The 16,908-nt window shown below is 38.7% G+C and overlaps 1 protein-coding gene across 1 annotated transcript in view; it reads right to left on the minus strand.

The window, feature by feature from the left end:
* CA10 (carbonic anhydrase 10) overlaps positions 1-16,908 on the minus strand; it is a 208,511-nt gene that overhangs the window by 160,836 nt on the left and 30,767 nt on the right. Inside the window, exon 3 of the mRNA XM_074922213.1 lies at positions 8,068-8,142. Coding sequence (XP_074778314.1) covers positions 8,068-8,142 — 75 coding nt within the window. The remainder of the gene's footprint in view (positions 1-8,067; positions 8,143-16,908) is intronic.

Consider the following 16,908-nt stretch of genomic DNA (forward strand, 5'->3'; position numbering starts at 1 on the left):
CCGCAGGTTCAGCAGGAGGGGTACTAGGCAGCTGGTGACACAGCGAGATACAACATGCTATCCAATCTAGTATTTGTTATAAAGGGAAGGCTTGACCTTTGCAGTGCCTGACAGTGGCTAGAAATAGACAGGAAGACAATTTGAATCATTTGGTCCTGTCTGTATACTGAAACAAAGTTCAAGATACATCTGTTACATGCAATTTTTCTTCTGTGGATATTAATCATAACTTAAGAGGAAAAAACACACCCAAGAAAGATAATTAGGCTGTTAAGGTAAAAGGGATCTGAGGCCACTTTAGCAAAGAACTGTGGTCCAACCACAAGTCTGGCAAGGTTTAAAATTTGAGATTTTTAGAGTTCTTTACTGTGGTTAGTTCACATTGCTTGCCCTCGAAAATTTGTTTTGTTGAAGGAGTGAAGAAAGCTTAGGGGGAAAAAAAGTATTCGGAGATCTGTTTGCAAAATGGTTGCAGCTACATGTCGTATTTAAGACAGTAACTTACTCTGTTCAAAAGGCCCTTGTAAAAAGGACTGCATAGATAGGTATTCAAAGGAGTGGGAAGGACCTGGAGACGGGAGCTTTTGAAGTTTCATACTGGTAACAAAAGGATGTAAAGGATGATCCCCAACCCTGGGCTCCTTAGATGAGAAGGGGGCTGTGGGAACGGAAGCACAGTGCCACCAGGTGTTGTGAAGGGCAGAAGGTCCATGCTGCAGGCAGGCAGGCAGAGCTGCCCTCTTCTGAGTGTATTCCCTGGAGGCCTTCTGCCAGGACACCTCCTCCAGTCAGACTGCCCCGGAGAACCACACCGTGTAGTGTCCTGTGGTCCTGTACATCTTCCTCTGCATTGACTCAGAGTTTTGTTACAGTCTTCTTTCACTGCTAAACACAGCTAATGGAGAAAGTGATAAAAAGCTGGAGCTGTTTCCTTCTGATTAAGAAATATTCTACCAGTCACTATCAAGTGTAGATCATCTACAGACAATAGGTTCTCTTTGACACTGTTAAGTGGGAGCTTAGACTACCCACCACTGGAACGTTAAAAGTACACAGGCCATAAACAGAGGAAGCAAACTGATATGACTAGGCCTAAAATAGGCTATCACAGCTTTTATAATGCAGTTCGGACAAGATAGTGTGACTCACCTACTTACCCCATCAGTCTCCTGGGTCTACTCCCTTTCGTCCTTTTTGTTCCTCCCTTTTATTCCCTTTAGAAAGGGAGTTTCTAAAAACCTCTCACTGCTCATCACCTTTGCATCTCTGGATATAACACCATTCAGAAATGTGTAGTGGCAGTTTTTCTTCCTGGCTTGAGACTGACTGTAGTTATTAATTCAGGAAACAGTCTCACAGAAAGCTTCTAGGGAGACTTCTAGCTAATTCAAAGCTAGCTAGAAACTAGGTACCAATTAGAAATTAATGAAGACACCCTTGTTTGCACCACCTTCTGAGGGCTAGACATTGGCAACAGAAATGGCCCAACTGAAATTACAGTAAACAGGGCTGTCCTATCAGCTAAAGTGGTTTATGCCTTTAAAGTTCATTTTTCACTTCTTACAGTGTAGATGAGAGTGCAGGACTCAGCTTGGTTGGCAAGCCCAGAAAAGGATCACTACCAAAGCATTTAAGACAAAGCCCTTAATCCTGCTTGGTTTCTAAGAGCTACTGGACAGACATAAGACCGCTGGACCACAGCAAGATAAACGAACACCTTGTGTCTTCTCACCTGAACTTGCTAAGAATGTGCCCACTACGCAAGCAAGACACCCCTAGTACACCTCCTAGAATATCATTAAACTGACACTTTTGTTCACTTCTGTAGCATGTTGTTAAATGAATAAATAAATCCCATTTCTCACACATACATCTTCACAATCAATGTCAACTTTGATTCTTCTGCCACTGCTATGATTGCTGTTGAGGGAGAACATTACAGATCACCACACAAACCCAGTATCCTGCACTATTTCTTCATCTATTCATGAAAGCAAGCAGATTTACATTTGTATTAAATCAGGTAAATCCATAAACAACTCTCAGTATTTATATTTGCTTAAAGCTTTGCATGACCAGAAGTTCAGAGACACAGATTGAGATTGTTAAATACACTTCTTGCTATAAAGTATAAGCATGGTTCCCTCATTTACATCACTGACTTGCCAAGGGACATTTCATCTCCCAGTAAAATGTGAGTATCCACATAACAGGAGCATTGGAGGCTTTGTCAGGAAAATCTGACCAGTGAAACCATTCACCTGGAAAATTCAGCTTGAATTCAGACACAGTACCCATAAAACTCTTAATAAGACTAATTGTTGACTAAACCTGGAGACCAAGTTGTATCACATGGAATTGTACTTTGGTGTGAAGGTACAATATTATGTAGAACCATAACCAGATCCTAATATGCTAAATTCCACTTTTTCCATATTTAAGTTCAAAACAAACCTCTGAGGTGTGAGTCACTCTCTAACCAGCCTCTTTACATTTTTGTGGAAGATTCAAAATTACGGACTCTTTCTGATAGTCTCATTAAGTATAGCACTACTACTAATGTGAGAGTGTCTCAAACTCAATGCTGTAATTTGGTTACAGTTTACAAGGAGATGAGCAAATGTTGCCATATTTGTACTAGAGCAGAGGCCATCAAATGTTTCCTCTCAACAGTGTTCCTTTCTTCTTCCAAATTAAAAGCACTCAACTCATCTGTTCCTTGCTATTTTAAAATAATGAGTTGTTCAACAATTCATTGAAAAGCGAGACAGGGGTTTTATGTTTTAATTCTATTTAACTTCCATGAAAAAAAAAAAAAAATCAAACCCAAAAATCTAGTTTCCTTTCTAGTTCTGTTTGTAAACAGTCAGTTTTTGCAGAATCACCAAAGGAAGTAAGAAACCAAGAAAATATCTGGTACAAAATATATTTCCTTCAAGCTATCTTTAACTGACAACCAAAGCTGAAATATTATACATACTAACCTAAGTCCAAATCAATAAGTGAATGATTTCCAGCATCTACATTCTACTGCCCTGAAGAAATGAAGCATTCCAATATATTGCTTTCTAAAAGAAAAACTGCTATTATTGTTCTAATAAATAATTATATATGGCTGGTTAATTCTTCAGAGTCGGCACCAGACTGAATGATTTTGAAGAGTGTGTGCAGACTGTTTAAAACACTGCTGTAGCTCAGACAGCACCACTGTTTTTACTGACAAGCAGAATGCACCAGACGGTGAATGATGCTGCAGCCTCCTGAAGACCCAAAATAAGACCAGAAAAAATTTTATAGTTAGTACAAAAGTGAGCAATGCAGGAGTAGCAACCAGCAGGTTTATGTTTTATATTCTTCAGGCAGCCAGACTAAGTGATCACCAATCTCAAAGTATGAAATAGACCCCTATGTGATTGGAGGATGGCAGAATACATGAGCTTTTCAGAAAGATGTGCACGGCTTTAAAGTTCCAGATCTCTCAGTTTCAGATCAGGGATAAACAGTTCATGTTTCTTACACTGTACATAAAGAAATGTGTAGTTTAACAGAAATCTTAAAGCTGCAATAAAAAGAAATCTTAAAGCCCACATGGGGAAATTAGGGACACTTGAACTGCTTGTGTGGGCCATAATAAAAGCACACGGTGATAGCAGGGAATTTAAAATCATGGTTTGGCACTCATGACCAAGATTGTCAATTGTTTCAGGCTTCTTTTTCCTTGTAGCTCATTACCAAATTCATGCATTTCATCCTTGGAGGGAATTTCTCAGTGCTTCAAAACACTGCCCCGGTGTTCCTTTTGAGACAGTGTAGCTTTGCCAGCTGGTCTGTGTTTGGGCATAATCCCATGAACATGATCCTTGCAAAAGGCAGGAGCAGCATTATCAATCTCTTTCATAGCAATCCCTTTTATAGTAAAATGAGTTGTGAAAGGAACTAAGAACAGGGAATTTCTCATCCCAGGGAAACATATAGCCTTTGATTCAGTGATCTGTAGCTGTTAATGAATCACAGTGGATGTAGATCTTTCTCTGGAATTAAAGTTCTTTTACAACCTTTATTATAAGGAAGGAGAAGAACATTATCTGCTCCTTCAGCAAAGTTCACTCATTATTTGGTAGAGATGGACTTCCTCCTCTTAGCCAAGATTAGCACTATGTGTAAAGTAACTTTAGACATGGTATAATTCAGCAAGGATCATGAAGACAGTGTCTTCCCTGGGCAAGAAACACTTATGACCTTGTATTAATATATAGTCCAAAGTTTCAGTAACAGGATGTTTTGGCAAGTGAATTCCATGATCACAAATTAGATTTAAACACATTTATATTTTATGCTCTCCAAAGCCCACTTTTATGATGCTATGAAGAAAACAGGAGCAGTATGAAGAGAATCAATACAATCAGACACACAAGAGTATCAAAGGTTATGCACATCTATTTGAAGTAAAAGAAATGGTACAGAACAAATATTGCCTTTGCCAATGTGAAAATGCTTGCATGGCTTCAGTGACACAACATATTCAGTCACAGCAAAACTCAGCCAAAAGATACAAAAAAAGTTATTTAAATGTATTTTAACCCATCATGAACTACTTTGATATTTCTTACCAGAAGAAGTCTATGTGGTGAAAGTATGTAATAATATAGATTATTTGATTATTATGCAAATCACCATGAATAAAGAAAAGGATTCATTCTTCATCCTTGAACATTCCCTGAAATTTAATTTGGAACCTAATTTGCATTCAATTAACATTTTAAAGCACTACTTACTTTCTATTTTGTTTGCCTACATGATTTAAATGGTAAGAGCAATTCTTTGCTTTTAGAAAAGCTGAGAGATGGGTGTTTTATGTATCAGTAGTATGTACACGGATCCAGCCACTGATGCAGGTTCCTTCCTGCACTTGACAACTCTGCACCCTCAGGGTCAAGGCTTGGCTCTAAGACAGACTGAGCCTCAGTTACTGTAGGGAGAGAAACTTTCAGTCATCACTGCTCTCTTTGTTGAGCAGTGCAAGAAGGGAAGTTGGGAAAGACAATGTGATGGGTCTTGTACCTCATCTCTGCCTATATCCTCTCCTACCTGTGAGATAAACATCGGTGATTGTAAGTTGCTGGTTTACAGTGGAAAAAAAATCCTGTGTCCAATGAACATATTACATCAGAAGGGGATTTAAAATAATTTTTCTAAAATCTATCACAGAATATAGGGAGTCTGGGATTTGGGGAATGTAGTGAAGTATGGTTTGATTTTATGAACTGCTCAAAGAAATCTACACAAGATCCAGAGAATTTGTTAGGACTTGACTTAAATACATCCAACACAGAGTATGAAGCAGAAAAACACATGAATGGCATATTCTAACCTAGGCATATTGTGATACACTCCTAAATGCATTCTTACACAACTATACATGAAAGAAGTGATAGTTCAAAGACAGACAGTGCCTTTGCTTTGAAGTAGGCGAAAAGCATTCACACAGCCAAAGCTGCGCCAGACAAACTCTGGCAACTCATCATCCTGGAGTGTCTTACAGTGCTGTTACCCCCAATTAGTCATCTCTATGCTTGTGGTTGCTCCCCCAAGCAGCTAAAGAGCTGTACTCATGTCAGTCACATTAGCTTAGATGCCAGTTTTGAACTGGAGTGACAGAGTCTTGGACAAGTATTCCTTTCTGGTATCTTTGGGGGTGGTAACTTCCAGCCCTGGGACAGGACAAACAGCTGTGGAAAGGAAACATCTTAGCAGATGGCTATAGCAGTTTGCTTCAGTGCACATCAGTCAGCAGCTTCAGCTACAGCTCCTCAGACTGCCTCGCAGCTATCACCTCTCAGGTGCTAATTAGCATCTCATGCGAGATCTGATATCTGACTGCTAACATTATGGATAAACTTAATATGCACTAACATATCCTTTGCGATGTGTTAGACTGAGATCATAACCATAAAATGCATCCTTGAAATGCTTTAAATATGTTTTTTAAAGACTCCAAAATCTAGGTGCTGCTGAGAAAAATTATTTGTTTGTTTTGTAAAAATTCATGGGATTTCTCTCTTCTGCTGAGGCTTACAGGTTGCAGAGTTAAATCTGAAAGAAACATGACAGTCTGCAAGAAAGGGGCCCCTACATTACCCTTGCTTTCCTCATGGCTGCTTCAGTGAACTGCTCATAATTGTCTTTCAGGACCAATTCTTGAGGATGTGTGCAAGGTTTAGTCCAATATTCAGCATGCATGGATAATCCAGGGTTCTCTCAGAAAGGAGATGTCTCTCCACACTAGTCTAAGAAGTCTTCCTTCTGGAAAGTTTGTCATGACTGTTTCCTCCTTAATCTTCTACAGATGTTCCCAAGCCCAAATTTCTCATGGTATTAAGACGAGAATACCACAAGCATACTCTGATCACATGTTTCTTTATACGCTGACAAATTTTTCTTCATTCTTTAAGCTGAAATATTAGAATGTCTGTTAAGCAAATTTTTTTTTCCATTCACCTTCTACCGGGCATCTCCCTGGGTCGTGCAGATCAGGAAGGCTGAAATTTCTTGAAAGCATGTGATTATGTTCTCCGGGTTTCTTCCTCTGCGATCAACATTAGGATCTAAACATGCATAACAATACACTGCAGCACCTTTGACAGCCCAAACCAATCTCAAGTAAATCTGAAAAGCTGCTTTATGCTACATCAATATGTAATTAAGCTCTAGGCTTGTAGATGCTGATTTTCATATGTACTTCTCACAAGAATTTCAGTGCCAGAAAGTTGAAATACTTCATTTGCACTAGTATTCCTATCAAGATAATCAGCATTTTGGATACTTCATATGAGTGTCAGATTGTAACTGCTGTCACAACAGTTAAAATCTCTGATGACAGATCAAATCTACAGATTCTTAGGAATAGTTCACATAATGGCCAAGTAATATTTTCTAGTACTTTGAGGAAATAAAGGTCATGTAGCAATTTTCATGACGCATTCATGACAGAACTTGAAGCACTATTTTAGTTTATAATATATAGCTAATAGACATAAATTAATGCATATTCATCTCAATTGCACTGAAGACATACTGAACAAAATAATCACTGAATGTTTCTGTGTATACTGAATGAGGAATGTACTCTTAAATCAGCTCCACAACTGAACAGAAAATGGAGGTTGCTAAAGTTTCCTGACTCCTCTTCTAAGTGGAAAGATCTAGTGAAATGGAACAGTGAAGACCCAACAAAGTAATCCTGTTTGAAAGAAAGAATAAAATAATTTACAGAAAGTGAATACAAAAAGATCAGGTGTTGAGTGTAGGTCAAAACCAAAAAATTGCCAGTCTGAGAACTACTAGTGTCTCAGGGAGCTTAAATCCTGAAAAGTTAGAGAGATCCAGAACTAAAAAGAACAAGCTAAGGCCTACTCAGATCACACGATACTCAAGGAGTACAAAGCATTGGGACAAGCAATACACATGTTTTGGAGGAGTTCTCCAAATACTGACCAGTGCTAGGCTACTGCTAGCCTGAATTTCACTTTTGCCTATCAAATTCAGCTGGTGTTGCTTATTTAGATCCTGTTAGCTGCCTGCTGATTATTTACCATATACTAAATCTTACTGAAGCCAAGTTAGGATTTCAAGCGAAACTTGCATGTTAGGTTCATGTTTCAGTTAAGTTCCTTTCCTAATATACTGTCAAATCTGTAGAAATGGGATTATCTAAAGTGCTGCATCAGATAAATTAATTCATCCAGTTAACAATACTGCTTTTCAGTCCTCCCTTTCTCTTTCCTATACACAGAACACACACATTCACAAAGTAGCATCATGTTAGTTTTACAGAGAAAAAACAGGAATGTCATCAAAGCAATTTTTTTGACAAAAAACAGCCATGGTGTTTGGACGATGTATTGACAAAAAGCTCTCTACACTTCACTATAATGTGATGTTGAGTACTTGTGTACTTCAAAACTTTCCATTGGATAAAAAACCCCAAACATTTTCTCCCAAACCCAGCCATATTAATTCCAGTGAAAAAATATTTAATAAAAACTAATATTTTAAAATTACACTTACCTGGAACAAAGCTTCCCTGGACCACCTCTTTATAAGCCCACCAGCCTTCATGGATTTTTGGTGAATTTTGTTGAGCTAGAGAGAAATAATCAAAGAAACCACAAAATTAAGGCAAGGCATAGTAAATATTTAATTACATAAATTTTGAAAACTCTAAACAGGGTATCATCTTCTACAGAAGATGATACGATAGTCCTCAAGTTCCCGTGATATTTATTCAATTTATTATATTATGCTATGCATCTGTATCTTATAGGACTTTGTCCTTGTTTCTCATATAGTAAAGCAAACTCAGCCTCTGAAGAACTGATCACTAAACTTAAGAATGCAGGCAGAAAATGAGTATCTATAGCAGCACTGATGGTTTCTGTGACACCCATAAATTCAGTATGGGATAAAAAATGCAAAGAAAAGGAGTGTACTTATATACAGTAATCAATATCTAAGTCCAAGTCGGTGAACTGAAGAGCAGTTTCTCCCCTTCCTTTCCCAAGTTCTCCAATAATCTCTCACTTTGAATGGGTAGAAATGACAGAGTGAACCACAGGCAATAGCTGTGTCTATAACTGCTTCTCCTCTCATCCCATGTGCTCCGAGTTCCAAAACCAGAACAGAAATGCCTAACCCATAGCTTCACAAATACTGCCTTATGCTACGATGCTTAGGCAGGAATATCAGCTCTTCCTGCTATCTTCTCTGTCTGCAATGCAGCAACCTGCTACTTATTCCCCAGCACAATCATTCTGGTAGCTAGGCAAGGTCCCAGCTTCTGTTCCGCATGTGTGACATGCAACGCTATTACAGCTACGTTTGATAGCACAGGGCAGTTACGCAATGAAAAGCGTCTTTGACCAGTATCCTGAAGGTGTCACAGTAGAAGTCTAAGCTTTGGATAAGGCTTGCCCCTGATGAGACTGTTGCTTAAATGACTTCTCTAAATTCCTGAAAAGCCAAGAGCAGAAAGGCGTTGATCAGCCAGTTTACTACTTGTAAGGTCATTATTTCCCTTTGTCTGAAGGAAATCAGAACTGGAGCAAATTTTGTCATCAAAATGTAAAAATCTCTGTTAATTGGAAATAGTTTCAAAGGGCATACACAGAGAGCAAGACAAACATGCAGTTGATTTCCATAAGATAGCAGATCAGAGCTGATATGCAAATACGTTCTGCCTTCACTTGTATTTTCCTTGATATTTTCATATTTAGAGCAACTCTCACTGAGCTACAGAAAGCTCAGCTACCTTGTGTACCATTAACTTAAATTTGGGGTTGGTTTTGTTTTATAAGATATTTTCAGTCTCTTGCACTAGGTCCAAGCTTTTTTTAACATAAATACACAGCTACAGAAGATGCTGGATTTAGCAGCTTTCTGCTGCAGTTTCATTTCTAGATAACATATTATATACAAAAGACACAATTACCCCGGGAAAAGTTCCAGCAATATAATAAAAATTGTTGTTGTCATTAAAAATTACAAAGAGGATGTGACATTCAGACTAAAAAGGATACAAGATGAGGACCATTACATACTGTTCTATCAGTTACAAAACAATATTTATGATTTAACTGACTGTAAATTGCAGAAACAAAAGTAAAGCTGAAGTTAATTAAACATACTGACAGAAGGACCAACACTCTGCTTTACCAGAAATCCAGACACACTTAGTGGAATGGGGTACGTGTGGATGCAGATTTTTCCTTGCAGTACTGATGCTCGTTCCATTAATTGAATGGTGACATGTTAAACTGAAAGGACTATTCCACTGTGCACTCTTTACAGTTTGCAGATGACATTATCTTTGTTATTTTAGCTTTTATATCATTGCCTAGAGAACTCAAACTGTGTATGGCTTTGTTGTACTGGACTGCGTTATACAAACATTTGGAAAATGGCAAATCCCAACCCACAATCAAAATATCTGAGCAGCAGAATATTCATATCCAGTCTGAACTGCAATTTTTTGGATCTCAGCACTGGTTTATGCAGGTTGCTTTTATGCCTCTGTGCTCTGCAACAGAAGGCCTTAAAGATTTCAGGATGCTTCAGCAATTGGAGAAGATACTAATAAGTGAGTCCCAACAAAGCCCAGCAATCATTCTTCTACTTAAAATTTCTCAGAAAATTACATTGCATTAAAGTGCATCTTGTAGTAATATACACAGCTAAAGCTGTTTCAGCCAACCAGAGACAGCTGCATTTTAAAAGTGGGTGAAAAAAAGTATGTATGTAGATAGAGGCAAATTAAGAAGACTTCAGGAAAGATGGATATTTTCAAATGCAACTGCTTACTGTCAGCACTCATAGAAACATATACAGTCAAAAAATGTATTGCTTTTCCCCACTCTGGCCAATCTAAATGATACATGCCCAGGTCCAGAGGAAAAATATGATCCATTATTCAGAGTTTAAATTAAACCCAAATCAAAAGACGCTGGCTCTGCAGCTCTGCTTCAGTGTGTTGCCCCAGCACTTAGTAAAGCTAATTCCAGAAGGAATACCTGGAAGATGAAGATTTTTTGTCATACTTTTTTCAAATCTGCTGCATTAGTATGGAACAGACTGCATGAGATGAGCAAGAAAATTAGATTATCAAAGCTTTGTACTAAATAATTGGATGCCTGTGCAATTGCTTCAGCTATCAGAGAAGAGCATGACCTGGCATCAATCTGCACATTCCACAGATATCAGATCCTTATCTCTTCAATACACAGGAAAATGAAACACATAATAAGGAGTACAGTAAGCAAAATAAGATCTTGTACCATAGCCATATAAAATATCTAAGATAGGGCAAGAGCAAAACTGGGAGTGCTGCAGATTTACAGAAAACTAAGGCCACTGAGGAAACCAAGAGGAAAGGCAGGTGGTTGTTGCGAGAGAGCAGCTAGGGAGACACTCCCCAGTGCCATGCTCTTTCTTGAACCCTGAAACCTCAATGTTTTATACCAGTTCAGGCAAAACATCCTGCAAAATAGTGCCGAGAGTGACTGAACACAGATTTCCACTCTGCTGTGCATGTGAAATCCAGCTTGGTGCCAAAGATTTACTCTGATGGATCCTACAGGGATTTTGCTTAGAAAATAAAAAGATTTATAAAGTTTTCATTTCTCTGTATGCATAAGGATGGTGTCTGGTAAGGCCAGGCAGGAAAGTTTGTCTTTCAAAAACTTCTCCTAAGCCATTACTCCAATCTATGTTATGCAAGTGAGCAATAGGTCTTATTAAAGGAGAAAAAAGCTGTTCTCTATTTTAAAACATAATCAGACCCTTACCTGGATTAGTAATGGAACAAGGGAATATAAAATTAGAATGAACAGACATATGGACAATTCTTGCTGGGAATCCTATCTGGGACGCTTACACCTGATGCACGTACAACACAGGGCCTCTACAATTGGTGTATCAGTGCCCATCTGACAGAATGGCACTGTGCCTGCGTAAACAGGTTCAACCTTATGGCTCGGGAACTGTTGCCAAGAAGGATTCTTCATATATGCCACCTTTTGACATGAAAATAGCAAAATTCTCTCAGCATCCTTCTTATTTCAGTTAAAGTAAAACTATTGTACCTCTCACTGCAGTTATCCCACTTGAGGACCATAAAGAGACATGCATGCTTGCTGAGTGGATTCTGATACTCCTGGGTTCCTACCAGAACACTGCAGCTCCTCCATGGCAACTCTTTTTTTATTTTGGCATGACCTGTCACATAAGATACTGAGGAGACAGAAGGTCCTGAAAGCAATTCTTTATTCCCAAGGAGGGCTAAATATTGAAAAAATTAAAAAAAAAAAATAAATTCTGATAACCTCAGAGACTTCTGCTTTTACCACTAAAACCTAGAGTATGTCTCTTGCTCCCAAGAAACATTGTTACTTCTTCAAAGGCATCAAAATAAACAGGCCCATCTGAACAGACTTTGCTGTTAGGAGCAGATTACCTGCATAAGTAGCTCTGCAACAGCAATTTTTAGCATCAGCACTGTATTCTCCTATTAGTAGGGACAGTCCAAAATGCCGCGTTTGTCCAAAGTGCTAGAGGATATTGAATGACCTCCATTTGCTACAGCGTTCTTTCCTGCGCTACTGAAATCACTAGTATCTGAGATTAGTAGCTCTGCTGATATAACACCATTATGTCAGATCTCTTTCAATGCAGCTGCTGTAGAGGAGACAGGATATTTATTTGGAGCTGATAAGACACGTGTTGCTTTCATTTTGTCAGATTATTGTAGGTATGTCTCATTGTGGACCATAAAATTACAGGCTAAATTCTGCAAGATGTTGTGCATTTTTGTTTCCTAGTGATTTCCATGTATGGGCAAACAGCATTGTACAAGATCATAAAAATGTACAGTAAATGCAAACAGAAAGAGATGCCAATGCCCCATAAAGTCAGCAGTTAACTATATCTAGTGTAGAGGTTAAAATGAGTAGGCTTATATTTCAAAGAGAAGCTGTTGCTCAGTCAGTAAAACTATTTTAGAGTCATCAGATAACATTGTATCAGATACCAGGTATCACGATGCAGCTGAAATACCTGCAGACAATTTGCAGCGCAATGAGATCCTCACCTTGTGGAATGCTAATGCTGACACAATGTAAAATACTGTAATTAATACAAAATACCCCTCGGTAAATATGCTTATGTGCAAGGCATAAACAAGTCATTCTACAATTACTTATTTACTTTCTATACTTAAGTAAAAGAAAGGCTTGCCATCATTTATGTCATTCACATCTGAGCACAGGCCAAGAGTAGAATCCTGCCAGATCAGAATTCTCCATTCACTTTACTGCCATTTCACACAAAATAAAAATGCTAGGCTGTGGAGAATCAGGCTCACAGCATTTAGGAAAAAAAATAATCTTTTTTCATCTGAATTTTATTGATCTGAGCTTTTCTCATTGCTATATTAATGACTCTGCATGCTTATCGCTACTTAACTTACATCCTAAGAGTCTGGGTTGTGATAACCTGGCTAGTATTGTCCTGGCATTAAATACTTGATAACGTTTTCATCACTGTTACCCTTTCTGCATAGTTACGAGATTAAAAAGAAAACCAGCTGCAACTATGAGCCATTAGTTTGATAAAATTAGTGCAAGGCATTAATTCACTGCTAATACTTTGATAAGACACTCACAAAAAAATGGCATAGTGCCTACTACAAGAAAAATTAATCCTTGAATCTGCTATTGCAATGGTGAACACTGAAAATGGAAGGTATGTTTGTTCGATGCCGCTGTGATCTTCACTTATATCCACCCTTTGTGTCCCACAGACTGTTGGCTTTATAGGCCTTATCCTGGTTCTCTCCCAGATAGTGTAAGCTATTTTTTTCCTTAGCTATGTAATGCTATTTGACTTTCCATTCAGAGTTCCATAGTTCACTCTGAGTAGCTTCATCACTCTCAAGGTATCTTTTTCAGTCATTGACAAATAATCCAAGGTGGCTGTGCCTTATGGCAGAAGTTAAAATTAGAGGAATTTTCCTGTAGTGTTTCAGAAGATCATGTGTTCTAATAGAATATTAGCTCTACAGAGAACATTGAGGATGGTTTTAAAAAGGCTGTAGGAAGAACTTTAATCTTTTTTGCTAAACTCCATTTTCTGAATTTTAGGTAATGTACATCCTTTGCAATTATTTTAAATATTTTAATTACTACATTTTATATGGATATTTTGCATACTGTTAAACCCAAGGATGGGTTGCCTAGATTTTGGAGGGAACACAATCTAAAAAAATCAGTTTCAACATCTTCAGTCATACCAGTACCAGATTTTGGCTCACACCAACAAATGCCTCTTAAAGCGAATGAAATACACATGTATAAAGTGGACTTGACCACAGGGGAACTAAGTAGATGCAATTAGCTGAAGATTCAGCCCTCTATAATTAACGCTTGGTTTGTTTAAAACAAGTCTGTACATAATTGCAGCTATTATTTAAGATCATAGAATCCTACAATGGGTTCAGGTTGAAAGTGACCTTAAAGATCATCCAGTGCCAACCCCCCTGCCCTGGGCAGGGCCACCTTCCACTAGCCCAGGTTGCCCAAAGCCCTGTCCAACCTGGCCTTGAACCCTGCCAGGGAGGGGGCAGCCACAGCTTCTCTGGGCAGCCTGTGCCAGGGCCTCATCCCCCTCACAGGGAAGAATTGCTTCCTTATATCTAATCTAAATTGACCCTCTTTCAGTAAAATTGTTATCCCTCATCCTATCCCTATACCCCCTGATGAAGAGTCCTTCCTCATCTTTCCTGTAGCCCCTTTAAGTCCTGGGAGGCTGCTCTAAGGTCTCCCCAGAGCCTTCTCCTCTCTCAACTCAACAACCCCAACTCTCTCAGCCTGTCCTCACAGGGGAGATGCTCCAGCCCCCTCATCATCCTCGTGGCCTCCTCTGGACTCGCTCCAACAGGTCCATGTGTTTCTTACACTGGGGGCCCCAGAGCTGAACGCAGCAGCACTGCAGGTGGGGTCTCCCGAGAGCAGAGTAGAGGGGGACAGTCCCCTCCCTTGACCTGCTGCCACACTTCTCTGCATGCAGCCCAGGGTACGGTTGGCTTTCTGGGCTGCGAGTGCACGTTGCTGGCTCAGTCAGTTTTCCATCCACCAACATCCCTAAATCCTTTTCCTCAGGGCAGCTTTTGATCCATTCTCCACCCAGCCTGTATTTGTGATTTATGTTTTTATGCAGCCTTTTTATATTAAAAGAACCTAACAACTCACACTTCAGACACTATATAAAACATCATTTATAAGTGAGTAGTTGCAGAACAAGAAAGGTTAGCCTGCTTATGAGTACTACAGCCTACATTGTATGCATCGCCATACAACAAGGGAGGAAAAAGAAAAGAAAGGATTATAAAGGATCAATAAATAAAATGCTTTCATAAGCTAGGCCAGATTTTTTTTTTTGGATAACATTTTGCTCACAAAACATGCAAATGCTCTTTCATTAAGTTAATACTTTCCAATTCCATAAATCCTTCTTTCACCATCCCCATGTGTAAAAGCTCTCACTGCTGTTGTGAATTCCAAACAGTATTCAACACAAGCAAAACAGACGTGACCTGTTTTTATCAAGTCTGAGGGCAAAAGTAAGGCACTATCCTGGGAACTCTGCTAATGGCACAGAGATTTGACTATTCAGTGTATTTTCTATTTATTGTAATTTTGTCTTCTGATAAGATTCCAATTAAAAACCTCGGCCAAAGGGTGATATTTCATACAAGTAGACTCATACGTATGCATGTAGTCATACCAAACAAGGTGATACAGCATTGCAACATAGCTAACTGCTGCATCTACTGTCCCTATGCAGTTGGCTTTTGATGACAGTCACTGAGTGTCCAGCGTCACTAAATGTTGCTTGAGGCACCATAAACTATGACGTTTACAAGTCAGTAAGCCCCTGTTAGGACACATTCTGCTTACAGCACTCTCTCACCAGAACTCTGCAAGACTTTGGTAGTATCTAGGAATAGCTCAGTTTGCAGAAATTAAAATGTGTGTATAAGCCCAGCTCTGTTCAGCAAAGAGAAGGATCTTGTGCAGATACTATTGTCATCCCTTCCAGTGAAGCTTTTCACTAAAGAATTTCAAATCTTAAAAGATGAGGAAAGGGGAAGAGGCAAGGGATAGCCAGTCTAAAGGCCACTGCACAGGGCAGGCAGGACTCCAGAACATCATTTCTTCCTCTGCTATTAATCTTGCAGGTGACTGTGCATTTACATTCATTTACCTGTAAAAACAAGCTTGTAATGCCAGTTATCATGCCACTGTTCAAGAAAAGATAGAAATATAATTAGTTAACAACTTCCTTGCTTTCTGACCTCTGAATACTATCAAAACAGTTTAAATAAGCTTATGTGTAAGCAGGAGTCATTCCCAATAATGTTTATGAAGAACATGAGATGAACATGCTATACCAAGCTCTTAAAGGAAGCTGTATAAATATATACTTTTGGGTAGCGGGTCCCAACTTGTAATAAGCACTTTTCCATAAAGCATATATGCCCAATCATGCAATTGTTTTAAGTTCTAACATAAATGAGCAAAACCACAGGTTGTATCTAAAGCTTTTAGTCAGAAAAAGTTAAAACCATTTTGACTCACTCTTCCCTGAGCACCTAAGTACAACAGTGTAAATGATGGATTGCACTGCAGGGTGAATTACTTTATGTCACTGCACCCAATTTAACATGAAACTCTGCATACTGTTCCTAACTCAATTTGTAGAACATCAAATATCCCTATAAAGCTGCTGTCTTTTAATGTGACTAACACACATGTACAAGAGTTAGACCACATAATGTAAAAGACAGTATGTTCACTCTCTCCAAGTATTTGTTGGCTAACATGGCTGGAATACTAAGGCAGTGTTACACTTAATGTTATTTGCTTCAATTTTTAAAATAATACTTTTCCCATAATTTCTTCTTCAGCAAAATTTAATTTCTGAAGCGACTGAGACAGGGAACTTCTATACAGCTCCCTATGCTGTCTGGGAAATCTGAGCGGTTTTGTTTAGTATGAAAGAATGCTGAAGGTTCTACCTACAAATTACTACGAACTAGGGATGTGAGCTTGTGCTTCCTCAGACCCCAAACATATCTATGGGATTCACACTACTTTTGGATGGTGTACAGTTATTCTCCTTCTCTGGCACAAGTGTCAAAATTGTATCAAAGCTGACCTACTGCAAGAAATCAAAGCAATTAAATTAATTTATGAGAAAAATACATAGCTGTATCGCAGAAATTAGAACATAATACTGTTTGCAAGCAGTGTGGGAAATTCAAAGGGTAACACTAGAGACTCAGCACCTTTCATCTCG

This window comes from Athene noctua, chromosome 18 (genome assembly GCF_965140245.1).
Source record: "Athene noctua chromosome 18, bAthNoc1.hap1.1, whole genome shotgun sequence".
NCBI classification, from domain to species: Eukaryota; Metazoa; Chordata; class Aves; order Strigiformes; family Strigidae; genus Athene; species Athene noctua.